This window comes from Dicentrarchus labrax, unplaced genomic scaffold, assembly GCF_905237075.1.
Source record: "Dicentrarchus labrax unplaced genomic scaffold, dlabrax2021, whole genome shotgun sequence".
Lineage (NCBI taxonomy): Eukaryota > Metazoa > Chordata > Actinopteri > Moronidae > Dicentrarchus > Dicentrarchus labrax.
Window position 1 is genome coordinate 16,061,516 of NW_026136714.1, and position 19,444 is coordinate 16,080,959.

General features: G+C 39.7%; 1 protein-coding gene across 1 annotated transcript in view; it reads left to right on the plus strand.

Annotated features, from left to right (window-relative positions):
- Positions 1-624: 624 nt before the first annotated feature.
- Positions 625-19,444, plus strand: part of aacs (acetoacetyl-CoA synthetase) — a 34,856-nt gene continuing 16,036 nt past the window's right edge. The window contains exons 1-10 of the mRNA XM_051423454.1: positions 625-971; positions 2,155-2,258; positions 4,092-4,212; positions 5,271-5,384; positions 9,882-9,979; positions 10,904-11,018; positions 11,812-11,893; positions 12,072-12,225; positions 14,082-14,162; positions 15,265-15,389. Coding sequence (XP_051279414.1) covers positions 833-971; positions 2,155-2,258; positions 4,092-4,212; positions 5,271-5,384; positions 9,882-9,979; positions 10,904-11,018; positions 11,812-11,893; positions 12,072-12,225; positions 14,082-14,162; positions 15,265-15,389 — 1,133 coding nt within the window. The 5' untranslated portion in view covers positions 625-832. The remainder of the gene's footprint in view (positions 972-2,154; positions 2,259-4,091; positions 4,213-5,270; positions 5,385-9,881; positions 9,980-10,903; positions 11,019-11,811; positions 11,894-12,071; positions 12,226-14,081; positions 14,163-15,264; positions 15,390-19,444) is intronic.

Sequence of the window (19,444 nt, forward strand, 5' to 3'; positions counted from 1 at the left end):
ATGTTACATTTTACATTCATTCTAGTAATTCTTTTGGCATAATAGTTTTAGTTGGTATTTCTTTTCATATGATGGGTATCTCATATTTAGTTTGAAACAGTGGAAATGTGAAATTATGAAACTACAGTGGTGTAAGAGGTATTTCGACCCTCTCCTGAGCAATGCCACAATGTAGCAAAGCTCCAATCCGCAACTTAAATGATTCTGAAGCAGAAATACAGAAGTATTATTAACAAAATATACTGAAAGTATTATAATAATATATTGGTAGGGGGCACACACTTTTACATACCAATGGTCTCATTTAATCAAACTCATTTGATTGACCTAATATTCACTTAATCTCACATTTAAAAGTAAAATTAGGGGTTGAAATATTGATAAGTGTATTGTATTTATACACTGAAGAGTTTCCCATAGATCCTTTAACATCATTATAATGATTAATATGCTCTCTGCCCCCTTTTAAAGAAGACTTTTGTTTTCAGTGATCCGTTTTACACCATTGCCAGTATACATACGGTTTTACACATGGCGTAATACTGTATAGAACAGCATTGAACCGCTAAGAGTTCTTGAACCCAGCACGATCCGCAACGTCATGACGCCGGGGCGTGGTCTGTCAGGTTTCCTCGGCGGCCCCACGCTTGTCTTTGACAGTGAGCCTCGCTAGCTGTCGTGCGCTGTAAGTCTCGAGCCATTCAAACTAAGTAGGTAGCCGGTGATCTAATTCAGCACGAGCCCTCACCTTTAGGGACAGTTAGCTTCAGCAAGGCGCTCGGGACTCGCGCTCACCGGTGTTTGGCAGCCGACAGAAAGAGACGCGACAAAGATGTCTAAGGACACGGAAGGGAAGAGCGAGAAAATTATGGACATGGAGAGCAAGGTGTTGTGGTACCCGGACTCCAAGAGGAACACACAGATGGACAAGTTCAGGATACAGGTCAACGGGGACTACGGACTTAATCTGGGTGAGTAGAGAGGAGGGAGGAAGACTGACAATGAGACACAGGCAGAGAGAAAGGGTCGGCATTTTATTGAGCCTACGACGCTGGATGTGTGAGCTAAATAAAAAAAACACAGAAACAATGTACCGTCCTGCTGTCTGTCCGTATACGTTGTGTAACTACCTGACAGACAGCTTATTGCCTCTAAATTGCCACTGTCTTGTCTAAAGCTGCTTTGCAGTGCGGTGTTTCAAGCTAACGTTAGCTTTGGTGTGCAGCCATTTGGCATTTTTAAAGGTGGTACAGAAGAGACAGTGAATCAGCATAAAACACATCCCTGCAGGTTTGAGTTAGCCTACAGAGAATGTTAATAAAGATGCTCGCCGCTCCCTGTCTGATAAGAAGTACCTGTTTGTAACACCGCAGCTCTGCAATGCTCTCCTGTTTAGATTAGTCCCAGCTCCTAACCAAAAGGCTGTGTGCCTGCAGAGCTGCCAGGCGATGAAAGAGAGCGGCCTGTTTCAATTGTCTCTGTGCTACTGTGTCAATTGGTCCAACAGGGTTGTGGAGGAATGCTGAAGAACTTGGTCTGCCGGGTGTTGAACAGAGAGAGAGAGAGAGAGAGAGAGAGAGAGAGAGAGAGAGAGGTTACGTAATTGGGGAGGAGAGACAGTAGCCTGAGTGTAGATGTGTGTGAAATGTAAAATAAAACATGGTGGTGTTGAACAAATGTGTTTTTAAATTGAATTGCACATAAAAGGTATGCATGTTGAAACAACCTAATAAGGGAAGGGTCTTTGGCTGATCGTCTAAGCTCACAGACACATGCAAGCTGATTTCTGATTGGGAGTTGGCTTTACTTAGATATAAAAAGCCAGAAGCCAAAAAAACTGGGAACCACTGCTGTAAATTGTGTGTCAAGACTGATGCAGAAACCAAACTTTACCCACTGAATTTAACTGAGATTCACTTTGTAGGAATTTTCTTTGGCTTATGGTTTGTTTTATGGTTATCAGTGGAACACAACAGGCCTGGAGGGGCTGATTTTAACCCATGGCTTTACAAGTAATCAGCCTTATTTTGCCTCAGTGGTACTAATGTCTGATCTTTTCTTGTATTTATTCAACTGTAGACGCTTTACAATCTATGTTTGAGCTGATAGTAACACCAGTAAGTTAATATTTCTGTTATGAATCTCTTCCTCTAGCCAACTACAATGATTTGTACCAGTGGTCGGTGGACAGCTACTCAGAGTTCTGGGGGGAGGTGTGGCGCTTCAGTGGAGTAGTCAGCTCTAAACCGTATGAAGAGGTGAGTCCACATTGTCATCTGACGGTGAAAAATGAAAACAAAATCCAGTTCTTAAAACTGGATTTTGAAAGTAGAAAAGCTCTCCTCAACGATTTAATGAATGACCAGTTTTTCGCCTGAAGGAGTTTTCTTCTTTTTAATGGTGGCAATTGTCAGCTTTGTCAATCTGCTGTCTTCTATGCATTAGAATACATTATATGGTAGTAAATTAACCTTTAATATCATTCCTCAAACATACACAACCCACTTGTGTAACAGTGTAAAATTGTTCCCTGTGTGGCCATAAAATGTAATTATTAACTGTGTTTGTTTTATCACATTTCCACCAAGGGTTTGTTCATATGCAAATTATATGTTGATTTGATGATGGCACGTGGAATAGAATATTTCACTATTTTTGGCACACTTGATTTGCATGATTTGCAACACGGATATCAAAACTTGCAACATATCCATCCTTGAGCTACGTGAAACGAGGGGTTCTCAAGAGCTGGCAGTCTCTCTGCAGCGTCTCGAAGGGTCGTACTGTTATGTGTCGTTGTACTGCTCCTATGACCTGACAGCCAACACATTTTTTTGGTTTCTAATTTTACATCAGACCTCCTCTATTTTCTCATCCTCTCACAAGCAGAGATTTAAGATAAAAACAAAAACTGGTGAACGAGGCCCATTGTTTCCTGAATGTTTGAAGTGTGAATATGACTGAAAAACTTTACTGTTGTGCTATGAGTTGGCGAACAGTCTTCTTTAGTCATTATTTTCGATGGAAAGGCAGTAATCTGATATGATTCATCCTACATGAGCAGATACATACTTAATTCCTCAATTGTTTAACCTTTCCATTTTGGAATAAATGAAAATATCCAATTGATGATACTCGTCACAGTGGCTGCTAGAAAGCACAAATCTGTAGCTAAAATGTACACTTTGCACACTTTTTTGCTGATACAGTTTTCCACTCAGTCTGAAATTCAAAGACTGTAAAGCATAAAACGGCATTTATAATCAAATTTAAGCTAATTTGTTGACATTAAATTTGGCCCCATTTTTATCAAGGTTACATTGAACAGACAGTTTGCAAAAGGAGGTTTCAGTGAATTATCTTTATTTGTGTGTTAATGATTTAATTATTGCCTTGCCTCTTAATGTTGCTTGGTACCAGGATATAGCCACTTAGGTGAGCGTGTGCGGTAATAAATAGTGTCTGAGCTTAAGGCGCTGTGCCACGTTGTAAACACACCCCTTTTGTACACACGGATAACACATTCCACGTCACACTGGCCACATGTTCTTTTTTTAATCATACATTTTCTTACCCACCTAATCCTCAGGTAGCGTTGCAGTCCCAGCAGAGATTAGATGGAAGACAGGGAGACAATAAACCAGTCAATCAAACATTTTGTAATAGTGATGCACAGTGGGCGGTTTTTTTCAAGCACAGTAACACAATCAGCTGTTACAGTGCTAGAGGCATATGCCAGATTAGTGTCTAAACAGTGGCTTTCAGTTTTAAGTTATTCTATCTCACAGTCCCATTTGTGTCCTGTGAGGGCTGTTGTCAGTGCAGAGATTTTATTTTTTGTATTCCATTTAACTTTTTTTATTGTAGTTTTGTATTCTGACCACTTTGTCTATAGCAATATAGTTTAAGTCTACTTAATGAGAAAGAAACATATTGAGGATAAGACCTAATTCTGTGTCAGCAAGAGAACCAAAGCTTTGAAATGTATGGTCTCTGTCAGTCACAATCTCTCGTGTGTGTGTGTGTGTGTGTGTGTGTGTGTGTGTGTGTGTGTGTGTGTGTGTGTGTGTGTGTGTGTGTGTGCGCACCAGGTTGTGGATGTATCCAAACAGATCTCAGATGTTCCAGAGTGGTTTAAAGGAGCTCGGCTCAACTACGCTGAGAACCTGCTTAAACATGCAGACCAGGACAAAGTCGCTCTCTACGCTGCAAGTAAGTATATCAAGTATATGGTGCTGATTAAAAGATATGTAATATTCAGCAGTTTACAGTATGTGACACAGTGCTGCACCTTGAATGTTGGCTTTATTTATCCCCAGTAGGAATCAAATCCCTAATACTGCAATCCAATGCAGAAAGCATGCAGCGTGCATGTTAATACACACATACACAGCACTCATTTTCGGTTTTATTCTCCCCAATAAAACAAACATTTACACACTCAAATCATGCAGGGTCACTTCAGTATCAATGCTATTTAATTTTGTTTGCTGTTGTGCATTCTGATGTTGTTGCAGTTCTCCCTATGGTGAATTTTAACAAGCTGCAGTTCCTCCCTCCCAGTTCACCTGTGTGTGTTACAGATTGGGTTTTTTTTTCTCCTGAGTCGCACAGATTGTGTTTACTCTCTGTTTTGTTTCAGCTTCACAATTTGTATTTGCAAATTAACTAAGCAGATAGAAAGTCTGGAAGACCTGAAAGAACGGAGCTGCACGCATCACTTTGTTATTAGATTAACTGCTGCTCCCTGCTCTATCTCTCAGGACTGTCACACACTAATGGATAGGCCCTTTCTTATTGTCCTATCTGTGTGTGTATGAGGGCGAATTGGCTTTTGCACACTCATGTACACACACACACACACACACACACACACACACACACACACACACACACACACACACACACACACACAGCCTTGCCCAGGAACTGTAACGTAATTATGAGAAAGCCCATTGGTCATGATGCTGTGGAGCCTCTGTGAATGTCAGTAAACTATTACTTAGAGACAAGAAGACTGTTCCTGTCTGTGGTTCTGTTCTGCCACACTATCCATCTCTATTTATGTCTTCACCTCTGTCTCCGTTTTCCTTTTTCATGGATTTGAATGTCACAGGTTTTACTGGAATTAATGTCAACCCATAAGTTAAACCAACATTAACAAAGTGGTACACACTCACACTATATCCAGGTGTCCTTCATTTCAAGAATCATTTTTTGTACATATTTATCTCTTATTTTTTGTTTTTCCTTGTCTCTCTGTCCACCAGCGGAGGCAAATGATGAGATTGTGAAGGTGACGTTTGGGGAGCTGAGGAGCGACGTGGCGTTGTTTGCTGCAGCCATGAGGAAGATGGGCGTCCAGACTGGAGACAGGGTCGTAGGTAAGTCTCACGTTTATCTCTCTGTCTCACGGAGAGAATGAGAATATGTAAGAGTGGCACTAGCGTTTTATACAAATTCATTGGTAGATAGGTTCATTGCTCTCCTCCTGACTTCTTCATCCTCTCCTTCCCTCTCACTGCTTCCTTCTTTCTTATTTAAAATCTGTTGCAGCATGAGTTGGACATGGGCTCTTTTGCCATAGCTCTGTGTGTTTTGTGCTCACTGGTAAGGAGAGCTGGCTGTCTTGGCACAAGTTACAGCTCTTTCTGAAAGTCACCATTTACTTTTTCAAGGTTCATATTTGTACAGGGAGGAATGCCTGAGGAGGCATGTTTTTCTGCAATACCCCACTGTGCAGCACATTCATTTAGATCTACACATGAATACCTGCAAACTAAACAGTATAAACTGCCACTGAGGAGCACCATTGGAGCAACTGGAGCTTCAGTGCATGCCATTTGAAAACAATTTTAAGGGTCAAATGCCCTTATCTTGGTCACTGTTGTAGTTTTTTTTGTCACATAATGCATATTGAGCTGTCAGACCTGCTCAGCTATCTGGAGTTTAGTTACTTTAGCATTTAAGCCTTCTCAACTAAAGCCTTTGTTGACCAGACTCCTTGAAGAAAGAAAACAAATACGTTTGGTGGCATTATCAGGCTTTTGGATCTCAAAATGGATGCCTGTGTTACTCTACTGTTGTAGAGTAAGCAATTTTTTTATATGGGCATGTGTAATAGCTGAATATAATATAACATAATGTAATAACAATATCTCTCACACAGTTTCTTAAAACAGACAAATGTCTGACTTCACTGAATCTTATCTATCACTGTCTGTTTCATTCTCTGTGCCATATTTCCAGCAGTGACACAGCAATGTGTATTGAGCTGTTTGTGCTGTGCCAGTGGCTCCAGGGCTTCAGTTACACATGGGTTGTCAAATAGTACCTTTCTTTCTCTCAGACATCTTCTGTTTGTGGTGGATTGAACATGTTTACACATGTTTTTGTGGCAAACCTTTTTGTAAAAAGTAAAGATGACAGAGAACAAGTTCAATAGTTCAGAGGTAACAAAAAATGTTTGGTGTGTGTGTGTCTGTGTGTGTGTGTGTGTGTGTGTATTTTAATGATTTAATTAATGTGCAAGAGAAAACTGATGGGACATCTGGGTTGTCCTTAACTACAAGAGCTTTGACTCTTTGACTCAAAGGGCCCTATCTTGCCGATCTGAAACGCAAGTATCAAATGCAAAACGCAAGTAGCTTTGTGGGCGGATCTCGGGCGCTGTTGCTATTATGCCAGCGGGATAAATGACTCTTGCACCTGGCGCAAATCTTTGGGCGTAACGTGCAATAAACCAATCAGAGCGTCATCTCACATTCCCTTAAAAGCAGGCGCGCTTGTTCCATGGCGGATTGCTATTATAACGGCGGATTTGCCAGGCCCACGCCAGGAGCTGTCCGGGATGCGGCAAAGTATTAATGCCCGTCTTGACCGGGTGGCCATGTTGCTGCTGCCTCTCAGGCGCATCCCCTCAAGTCTGCCCCTTAAAATAGCATCTGAATAAGCGCCACTGACTTTAGACTAGGTTTTTCCTGGTCTGTTGCGGAATTGTTTTCTGAAACAGCAAAATAGCACCAGGGAACGTTTGCGCCGGAACACGCCTCCTCTTTTCGCTGAACCGCCCCCTGAGCGCAAATTCATTCCCTAATTTAAGGACGTGCGTCGGAAAATTCCAATGTGCGTCGAGTGCTTAAAATCAAGCAGCCTAAATTCCCACATATGTTCAAAGATTTCCCTGCTTTTATTTTGAAGCAGCAAAGTGGCTAATGTCTATGGCTGCTGTTCATGAGCTCAAACTGAGCTGCTCTGTCCAGGAATGACCAGGGAGTGTATGTAAGTGTGTGTGCTCAGAGAAGAGATGGATTGCGGTAGGGAATTCCATTAGCTAAATGACTTAAGCTTTGTGGGAATCTCATTAGAAAGATGGGAGGGATAGAAGGGTGGGCAGAAAGGGAGAGGCAGCTAGAAAAACACAGAGAGAGAGAGAGAGAGAGAGAGAGAGAAACAACTTCATGCCTCCTTTATCTCTTCTTTCCATTACTTTCCTCAGATATCTAACACAAATCTGTGTGTGTGTGTGTGTGTGTGTTTGAATATGTTTGCTCACTTATGTGTGTGGATGTCCTTGTCCCCAAGTTGTAACTAAAATGTCTTGTCAGTGTCTGTAATCCAGGAGATATATAACCACTTAGCTGATGAAACCAACCAAGCTTTATAGCATGCACACACACACACACACGCACACACGCACGCACACACACGCACACACGCACACACGTATGTATTCTCCTTTTCATGAACCTTTTAGTTCCGTTGCTCTTCTCCTTGGTCCTGTCACCCACAAATTCACCCTCCACCCTGTTAGGGAGCTTGTATCAAGCCCTCACGCCCACTGTTCATCCACTGGGAAATGCTTATTCTTTTAATTATGTGTCATTAAAAACATACATTGTGCAATCACAGTCTTTTAGTGTTGAGTAATCTGAATGTTGAGTCAATAGTATAAAACAAAAATGTAGCAGCTTTAAAATGTTAAATAATATCTGCCAATCAAATACATATATAGAATATAGAAATCACATCTCTGAACAACAACTATCCAACATGTTATACTTGAACAGCTCTGAACTTGGCTGTTTTCAGTGGTAGCCATGTTAGCTCCACAACATTGCACCAGTGAGGTCAACGTGGTTTAACTCTGGTTAAGACACATGTTAAATCTCATCTCCACTTAAGTCTTGCAGTGTCGACAAACCAACCTGACTCCACAGAGTTTCCCCCTGCAGTGCTAGAATTTGTTTTACGTGTTTTAATTTGCTTGGACTTCCACCCTTTTTTAAAAAGCCTTTGTACACAGATTCAGAGCCTTCTTCCAGGGGACGTTAACAGAAGTTGTCCAGGGAAGATTCACGTGACACTAATTTTAATTTTAATATGAAGTGGTGCAAGTACCCATTTACTTGCTGGAGGCCAAGTTGGCTTTCATTCAGTGGTTAACAACATGCACGTAGACCTAAAACGTTTTATAGATGAATAAACAGATAGGAACAGCAGTGTGCTGCTTTAATGTGGAAGCAGTGTTGCTACAACATAAACAGATTCATAAGAGTAGCCACAGAGGCAGTCAAGCAAGGTGTTGTCGTAAGATTATGATCCATGACGCCATTTGTCCTGGTTCGGTGTAAGAGGGTTAATATTTCATGAGAGTGTCTGTAGAGCCAGTGTAGCAGCATGGTGATCTGTCAGCCTGAGGTGTCATCAATCCGGGATCAGCTTCCTGGTTACAGCAGAAGTCCGCATAGTAACCGCTAAATCTGTGATTAGTCACAGTTTATACGAAGTGACAGTATGGTTGCCTTTGAGCAGTCAGATTGCTTGGCTGGAACTACTGGCTGTTTTATTATCGTTTTATCACGTTAGATTAGATACATGTTATCAGCCCTGGGTTTAAAGGTAGTTTAAAGCTCCTGTGTGGAGCTTGGACTTACTTCATGTCATGTGTCATTGCATTGACGCCTGGCATCTCATGAAGTGTATAATAAATACATCTAACACTAGAGATGTAATAGTTTTGCAGTGAGGTTAAAATGATCTGAAATTAACATGGGAGTGAAAGGCAGTTAATGGCACAAGTTTAAATATTGTGCATCCCAGTTTGGTATTCTACATATCTCTCTCTGTCGTTCTCCCTATTGCTGGTTGTCTGAGTCTGTCCAGTGAGAAGAGGGGTAGTGTCCTTGGACACCATTTACTATATTGATCAAGGAATATATTACAGCAAGACAGCACTTATAATCTCAGCTCCGCTTGTTAAGAATGAAATATTCTCACTGCTCTGGTTAATATTCATCACATCTCTCCCTCCCTCTCTCTCCCCCCTCTCTTTTTACATTCTCATTTCTCTCGTCTCCTTTCATCCCATTTGTTTTTGCTCAGTATCGTTCTGCCTCGTCCCTTCTCTATCTTATCTATGTGTCTTTTTCCACTGTTCTTTCAGTGAGAGGACTTAATGTGTGGTATTCTGCAGTTGTAAGACAGAGACTACATAACAAATCCAATTAGTCTCATTTTACTGCTAGCGGTAAACTGAAGAGAAACTGAAAATCTAACAAACTATAGAAAAGTCTAGGTTCCTGTCACATATGTGTGGTCGGGGTAATAGTGCTGCGTAAGTAATTTATGAATATAAATGTTGTGCTGTTGGGCATTTTGAGAATAAAATCTAGTAGAAGTATTTGTCTGTAAACGTGCTATTGTAGGTACGCTGGTGCACTGCCATGTTGTCAGTTTGTTAATATATATATTTTATTCTTCTGTAGATCTGTATGTTTATCAAAAGCCATCATAATACTTAGGGAACACTGAAGGAATCTTACGGACTGCTGCTTAAACTCAATGATTTCCTCCTCTTTCCCTCCTTCCTTCCCATGTAGGCTACCTACCCAATGGTATCCATGCAGTGGAGGCCATGTTAGCAGCAGCCAGCATTGGAGCCATTTGGAGCTCCACGTCTGTTGACTTTGGAGTCAATGTAAGGACTGCACTGTACTGATTCTGGCTTGTATTTCTTTCTGCATATGTTTGAGTGATACTTTCTTGTTCCATATTGGCTGCTGTATCATAACACTTTATTGTTTCGTTGTATTTAGATTTTATAATAGGAACAGTTTCCCATGCAGTACTTTGAGAGCCAAATAGTACAAATAAACCAAACCAAACCTACTTAATCTGTTGGTTTAGACATAGCATGTGAGAGTGGCAATTTTTATTTTCATCCTGTCAGAGCTCATATCTTCCTCCATATACAGTACAGTTATACTGGGCCAATGTTCTTTTATCAATTCTTATAGTGGATTCATGATTGTGGATAAAAAAGACTAACATATGCAAACAAACATATATATACAGAGCAGTTAGGTCTGTCAGGCAAAATGAGAGCTTGTGTGTGTGAGTGTAATTAACTTCATCATACAGCTACTCTGTCCCTTTTTAATAGTCTCTCTCTCATCTCGGTCTCTGCTTCCCATTTCTGGTGTGCTACTGCCCCGTCTGGCAGATGAGAGAACTACATTTACAATCAAAACATGTTGTCAACCTTAGGAGGAAGTTATTTGACTATATTTTTTTACAGTTGATGCTTTAATTAGGTAGTAATGTACAGATGTAAGAGATAAAGGTATATTGTGCAGACACCTCATGAAATTCCTCAGACATTTTGTCTTGAGCTCATCTCCTCCCTCTGAATTTACTGTTACTCTGCCATTGCATTCTTTGCTAATAGGCTAATAATTATTTTCTATCAAACATGAACATTCTAGATTTACTTTTATGAGAGTTGTGGATAACTTAAATTCAAGTGTTTTTGCAGACTTGACGGTTTTCTGTGGTTCTAATAATTTGTTCGAACTTTTCACTTTCCTCCAGTTAAACCATCCCTCTTTCTATTTTTTCTCAGGGTGTCCTTGACAGGTTTTCTCAAATTCAGCCCAAACTGATCTTCTCTGTTGCTGCTGTGGTGTACAATGGCAAAACACATGACCACATGGAAAAACTCATCAGTGTTGTCAAAGGTTGGAACCCACATAATATATCTAACTATACATTTTAAAAAAATTTAATGGCCCAGTGCAGATATGGGCAGAGATGAATTATAATATTCATAGGCATGTTTTCATTAGTGTATAATCACCTGAAAATAAGAATTGTTGTGTTTCTGTTACCTTAGACTGAACGTTTTTATCTACAGTGGGAGTGGGTCCTCTTCTACTGAGGTTGCCATGTTCAACTGGCATGTTTAGCCCAGAACAGACAAACCAAAGGCCGTCTCTAGATAGAGTACTTTCCCCTACACGCTTAGAATGAGAGGGTGAGGTGTGGGGGCTGTAATCTGCAACTACACCTCTCGCTGCCACTAAATCCTACACACTGGTCCTTTATGTGTCCGCTCTTACTCCAAGATTACTATCAATTCATTATAGAGAACAACAAATACATTTGGCCTCTTCAGCTACTGGGTGGTAAGACTTGCTAAAGTTTTTTTTTTTATGTTGTCAAAGAGGTTTTGGTCTCTTTCCTGCAGTTAAAATTAGAAGGAATTTCTGCTAACAAGTAGAAAGAGATATTCAGGGTAAGAATTGAATAGCTCCACTGGGTTTTACAAGTGTTCAAAATTAAGCTGTTGGAAGAATTAATGCATAACAGATGCTGGATAGATGTAAAGTATGAAGAAGGATTTCTTCATCTGCTACCACAGGAGTGTTCAGAGAGTTTCTAAGCATCTTTGAGGCCCTGGCTTCTCATTAGCTTATAGATTGAGGAAAGAAAACGAAACACCCATCTCTTTCTCTCTCTCTCTCTCTCTAGGTCTGCCTGACCTGAAGAAAGTAGTGGTGATTCCCTATGCTCGCTCCAAACATGAGACCGACCTCTCCAAGATCCCTAACAGGTGCGTGCCTGCCAATACAACCACACTGATGTATTAAGACTTAGAACTTAGAACTGTGTGTGGCAGAGAGAAGGTCAGAGATATACTCTATTCCCCATATATTGTCTAAATCTTTTCTTTAATTTCCTCTTTGACTTGTTTTTCTCTGTTTTTTTTTTTTTTTTTTTAATCTCCGCAGTGTATTTTTAGATGATTTCTTAGCATCTGGGCGTGGTGAGGGTGACCAATTTCCTCAGCTGGAGTTTGAGCAGCTTCCATTCAGTCATCCTCTGTTTATTATGTACTCTTCTGGCACCACAGGAGCTCCTAAATGTATGGTCCACTCTGCTGGGGTAAGAAACACATTGGCATATTCATATATACCATCACTCTCAGTATTTCTTACACACACTGCTGATCATATTATAAATGATGGGAGGAGTGCTGCATCCCACTGACTGACCCATGGGTGGTCCTGCATTATTGTTTGTACTTTGTAAGAAAGACAAGAAAAGAAGAAGGAGAAGAAAACAGTTGAAACTGTTCAGTAATACCTAAATTCTGAAGTTGAGAAAAGAATCTCACCACAAGGTCCATTTATTAGCTGTTCTGGAGCATTGGGTTAGGGTTAGGGCCATATCACATGATCTTGATCAGCAGATAAGAGTTTTCCTGTTTGTCGAATGTGACGTCAGATTTTAATTTTTTACAAACTTTTAAGGAGTTCTTATTCATTCTGGCTTAAGACCTAAGTTTTAAAGTTAATTCTTAATCCTGGTAATGGCAGTTTAAAAACATTAACCACAAGGACCATTTAGTAGCTCACCTGAGCTTTTGATGATGAAAATATGCTCCTAAATTCTAAAGGCTAATGGAGGCTCCATCTTTAATATTGCAGCTGTCAAAGAGATCTAGATACAGTCCACACACGACACATTAAGAATATTATCACTGTTTTATCATGTAATCCTTTAAAACATGAAAATGTGTTAATGATGTAATTTGGGTTTATATTACATTTTCCACCACAAGATGGCAGCAAACCTCCGTAAGGAGATTTTAGAAAGGTTATTCGCTCTCAAGAGAGTATATGAATGACATTTTTTCCTGCTGCATAGCACATCCGAGTGCGGGAGAGTGTCAGATGAATGTATGATTTTAAAAGGACCACTGCACTTTGAAGGCTGAGGCACTCAACATTCAAAATGGGCTTACAAGCTCAAACAAATGCATTTACACATTTTCACATAACTGTCATTCTCCCTTTCTCTCCCTCTCTGACACACGCATATTGTTTCTTTTCTCTGGTTTATTCTTTGCTTTTACTGTTCCACCTTCTTTAACATTAGCTTCTCTATCCTTAGCTTGCATGCAATTTTTTCCCCCACTTAGTACTCATTTTCAGACTCATTAGGCTTTTTTCTCACCCTACTTTACTTCTTCTCTCCTTTAGCTCCCTTCTCTTTCTTTCTCTTATTGTCTTCCTCTCTGTCTGTCTGTTTCTTTTGTGCCCCCACCTTCTCCCCATGCTGCCGATAATTGGACAGTAATGCGTTGGTGAAAACATTTCGTATTGCGACGCTGGCAGTCCTCTCTGGCTCTACCAATTAGCCCCAGCACTGTTGTGCTTTCTGCTTTGTTACGGCTCTGTTAACATGCTGTCAGTAGCAAGATGGCATGCACCGAAGGACGGGTATGGCAGCTGAGTCCTGCCAAAGATTACATGCACGCACGCACGCACGCACGCACGCACGCGCACGCACACACACACACGCACACGCACACGCACACGCACACACACACACACACACGGAGCACCTGTTTGTGCGAACAGGAACGTACACATGGGCTCAAAACTAAAACACACAGCCACACACACACACTCACACAGTTCATCCGCACCACCAGTGATAATAACCTATCCAACTGTGATGGGTTGGTGGGAGAATTCACACTTAACACAAATTGCCCTTTTTGTCAAAAGAAGTGCTGTGAATAGTAGTCTGTGTCAGAGGCTTTTTTTCACAACTGAGAATTGAGTTTATAATTTTATATATATATATATATATTTGAAGATAGAGTATTTAAATTACAGCATTTTCAAGAAAGGTAAAAATCAACAAATGTCAATGTCCTGAATGAATGTATTAACAAAAACCTTAGAATTCAATATCTCTCTGTCTCTTGCTATGTCTATCTGTGTCTGTAGGGCACGCTCATTCAACACTTGAAAGAACACATTCTCCATGGAAATATGACCAGCAGTGATGTCATCATTTACTACACCACGGTAGGTCCACAACCTTTTCACAATAAGAATGCTCGTGCTACCAAAATAATAAGACCAGGGGAACTTTCCACCATTCTCTTGTTGTCTCGTCTCAGTTACCAGCAGGGGTAGAATGTTAAGTATTGTGGAGTATGTTTAATCATGAGCCTGGTCACAAAGACTCACACACACATTCGCACACACAAACCGATCTTGTCTAATGAGCAGCACTGAGAGCTGAAGGTCAGAGCTGTGCTTAATGTTTAGTTATTCCTAGAAGATTCTAGCTCCTTTTTTAATGATAAACATTATTTTGTGGTGATTAAAGCTGCAAATTTTGCATGGTGTGGTGTGTATTATGTGTTTACACATTATTAGTCCAAATTTGGGTGGTTTTGGCTTTCTGACACATGAATGTCGTTGGGAACAAATAGATGGGGACCTATTTTATTGATTTAAAAAATCTATTCTCTCAGGCAGTGGTGCGCTTACATTGGTTTAGTCAACCTGTAACTGTATGAGTTGTGGGAAATTCTGCTGCAACTACAGATTATTTTCCTCATTTATTAATAAGTTGGTTTTTTTTTACAAACAAATGTCTTTTTTTTTTATCTGACCAATAGTCCAAACTGAAAACCAACATTTCAGAAGCTGGACCCAGTGCATATTATTATAGTGCCTGATAAATGACCTCAATGACTAACTGAGCTTCAGAATTGTTGATTACTTTTATGTCAGTTGACTAATCATTTCACCGCTAATTGAAATTGCCCCATACACTACATGTTTCTCATGTCAGCTCTACAGGCAATTGCCCGTAGCTCAGCAAGCAGTAAAAAGAGAAACACAATAATGTGAACCACAGATGCATAACTCACAGTCTGCAGGAGTTCTCTATTTTGGTACCCATTTATCCAGGTTGATGAGAAAGGAGTGTTTATACCAGATAAACTGACCGCTGTGTTTGTATCTGTCTGTGTGTTTGTATCTGTCTCTCTCTCTCTGTGTGTGTGTGTGTGTGTGTGTGTGTGTGTGTGTGTGTTTTTTTTTTTTTTTTTTTTTTTTTTTTTTTTTGCGTGTGTGTATGCGTGTGTGTATGCGTGCATGTGCGCACTGTCCATAGACCGGCTGGATGATGTGGAACTGGCTGGTGTCTGCTCTGGCAGTGGGAGCCTCTGTGGTTTTATATGATGGTTCACCACTAATGCCCACGCCCAATGTACTGTGGAACCTGACAGACCAGCTGGGGTGAGTTAGCCACACACACAGGAACAAGAGAGGCTGACAAAAGGGAGAAACAATGACTGAATTGTTTTGCTGATGATTTTTATTTTAAACCCAAAATTAAAATTTCCCTTTGAAAACATACTGTTATGAAAGGTTTCTCTCACCATTTGTATTAATATATAAGTGACAATAGTCGGCTATGCAATATCTGGGAAACATGAAAGCACACAATCCACAGTACGTCACTGCTATTACACCCGCTGTCAATCTTAAGGGGTCTGTATCCTCCACAAGGTTGCAAGATGATTCATGGGCAAAAGAATCTCTTGCATTGTTGCAATTGGCTATGCTAACAGAAATAGCTTCAGCTATCATCATGTTTTTGTGTTGAGGCTTCTTCAGAGACGCATGTTTTTGCCCTGATGTTTTTTGAAGATTAAATTCATCCCAGAAGGCAGAAATACCAATTTACTCTACAGATTTTTTGTTAATACCTACTGTAGTCGTAATTGAGTGCAGTGCAGCCCAGCTATTGTTGCATTTTCAACACAAATGGTGCATAATATTTTGGGGAATGAAGAGCATAGACAGAGAGTGTAGAACAAAAACCAGACAAAGAAAGGAAAAAGAAAGAGTTGGATATACAGAGTAAGAAAGTAAGCTAAGGGTATGGCTTTCCTTAGAGATTTTGTTTATAACCACAGAACTGATAATGTGTTTACCTAATTGACAACTTACACACACACACACACACACACACACACACACACACACACAAGCAGAGGCATGAATAAATATTTCTGCTGGTTATAATTAGTATCGAAGACAGAGACCCTCTGCAACTGATTATACAATAAACATTTATTATTTACTTACTCGTTTATGAATCCTTATTTAAATAAGTGGAGAGAAGGGAAGAGGGGGCAAAAGGGATGGCTTTGGCAGAAAGGAGACAAAAACACAAAGGAACGGGGGGGGGAGTATAGAGTGGTAATGGAGATTGTTTTAATTTTGCCTCATTTTTTAACAGCATAGATAAGCAAACAATTTTTTGTTTATGCCTAAAAAAAAAAAAAAAAAAAAAAAAAGGGACAATGGAAGCTATATGAGAGTTTTACTGTACGTTGGAAATTTATTGAGATCTGGAGAAAACATCATTGTAGTTGACGGCTCTCATAACTTTATAACAAATCGGTCTCAAAGACACCCCAAACTCCTATATTGATTACCACAAATGAGCTGCTTTGCTGTTGTCTTGTGCACTGATGAGTTGTACTGAGCTGAACAGGCTACTTTTAAGTCAGCAGGGTCAGCCAACCCTTAAGCCTGTTGTTATTGAGATTGATGGTGATGTTGTATATTTGGATGAACCCAAAATCACGGGTCAAAGTACAGGACAGCCAGTACAGCTGAAACCTTAAGTTTACTGTCTAGTCCAGAGACTGTTCTGACATATGAAGATGAAGGATCTGATTCCATCAACGTAGGTTCACATCCAAAGTCATAGAGAGGATATTTGCAGCAAATCTTCTTGGTAAATGTACTGATACCCTCTCCCATCACCACCACTTCACTGTCACCATCATAAACAGCAGAAGCTAAACCGGGTATTGATCTTGTATTGTCTTGTGAAGGCAGCAAGGAGAAAGAGGAAATGGTCAAGGATAATAGTGTGTGGGTGTATGTGTGCAGGCAGGCAAGCATTTAATTGGTTCACATTTAACAAGGAAGATGGTGAGTGTGTGTATATATTCCCTGTTTTCCATTGTTTACTTCTGTGTACTTCTGAAAAGGGTATGCAAGTGTGTGAGCTATGCTCTGAGACAGTCAAATTGTTTTCTTTTATTATTTATTTAAAATGGAGCCCCTGTGTCATATTCTATTTAGCCTCAATAATTTCATTAATTTAAGGGTATGTTTCCAAAACATTTCACACAAAATATACACCTAACTTCATTATCATATACACATTTCATTGCAAATATGTACAATTGAGAAGACACTGACTGTGCTCAGACAGAAAACAAGTCTTCAACCATACAAAGTCGATGGAAAGATGTAATTGGGTGCTATTAAACAGTGCAATATTGATGTAGGGTTGCGTCCACATGAGTTGAACATGTTTCAATCAATAACAGTTATCTAAGCAATATTATACAACAGATGTATCCATTTATTGTATATTGTTCATAAATATGTTAAAAACGTCACTGTAACAAAACAAATTTGTGTAATCTGCAAACAAATTTGACATTTTACAAATATTGTTTAATTAAAGAGGTGGAGAAACCTCCATAAGGAATTCTCTCACCCCTAAACCTGATGTGGCCTTGAGCAACCTTACTACTGTAGCCAACAGTTGGAAATTGTGTCATATGAGACAGCTCCTGGGGGTGAGTTACTGAGTACTCTCAGTCAACCTGTGGTTAAATTATGAAAAGAATTACACTGTGGTCAGCAAAAGTAAGACCCTCTAAGGCAATGATACCACAGACACGTTGTCAGTGCAGCAGAGATGGCATATTGCCTTCAGCGAGGAAGGGAGTAATGGGGAGAAAGATTTGACACATATAGGGAGTAGTTTGAAGCTATAGAGCAAATGTGCCAAGAAAAAGTACTTCTGCTGCAGAGACTATCTTTTCGTAGATCCCAAAGCTAATGAACTCCTTTTTACTAGTCATTAGAATTATCAGATATATTTGGATCTTGAAAGGATGAGTGTTTCCCTGGTAAAATATCTGGTGGAGTTTCTCAAGCTGTATGTTTGGTTAACATCTACAGTGTTGTTTGATTTGTAGCGGCTTCTTGATGAGATGAATGTTCTTGTCTTTAACCACGTTGCTTGTTTGCCCAAAAAGAGTTTAAATGATGAATGGAGAAATAAAATGAACAAGGTTAGAATACTGTTTTTATTACCCACATAAAAGAGTTCAGTGGAGGGCAGCCAGTATGACAGAAAGACGGATAGAACCTTTTAAACTGTGAGAAGGTTTTTGAACCAATTAAATGCTGATGTTGCCACCTCAGACACATTTTCCAGACCCCAGCGCCATGTGGAAAACCCTCTGGGAGAGGCTGACATGAAATATTTTACACCCTCATCTTCTGAATGGAGGTTGGACATTTTAATTGGGGCTAAATCTGTCAGAGCCTTGGAGAGTCTTAAACTTACACTGAGGCTTTCCTCGTTGCCTTGAATTTTGTTAGTTAGTTATGGAATTGTAGTAACTGCTTTGATGTTGAATTGCGCTGCTACATTTGTTTTGAATTGTTGACATTTATAGTTTTAAATGTCTTTATAGATATTTTTTGAAAGATAGCATTTTCAATTATGGTGAAGCAGTGACACAACAAAATCTCTATTTGCTGAAATGGATTGTTGATGAGGGATGACTGTATTTGTGAGAGTCTCAGAAGACTTATTTTTAGTTTGTTTTCAGTAGGCCAGTAGTTTTCTGTGCTTTACCACATAATGAGAATCTGCTTGAGAGAGGCTATCTAACTAATGTGAGCCATTGTGGAAGTTCTTCATGTACAACTTAATTGTAGCAGTTACTGGGTGAAACAACCTGCTGCAGATGTTTGTATTTCAAATTCAACAATGGTAATCTTGTATCTTGTACAGAAGGGAGGATCGTCTCACTTTGACAGGGGTGTATTTAATCATTTAAATTCCTTATGACATTTTATATTAAAAGTAAAATATAAACGTATGTAGCGCGGTGTATGCCGAGTGTCCCCCAAAAATAGTCACCACTATTAAGTGTCATATTCGACAGTCTTTGGCTCTGTTAAGAGAGGAATTCATGGCAGTGACTCAACAAAGGACCTGAACATGTGCTGTTCATAGAGACACCAGTACTAAACTAAAACCAGTTTAAAGGTTATTGTTTTATTTCCACAAACAAGAAGAATCAAATACATTTATATAAGAAGTACCTTTTATTATTGTTCTGTTTGATTAACGGAATGAGCCTAAACCCTTCTCAGAAGAAAATCTGTTAAAAAATATATATATATATATATATATCTAAAGAAAGTGTCATACTTCATGGTTTTATAAGTAACACAGATGT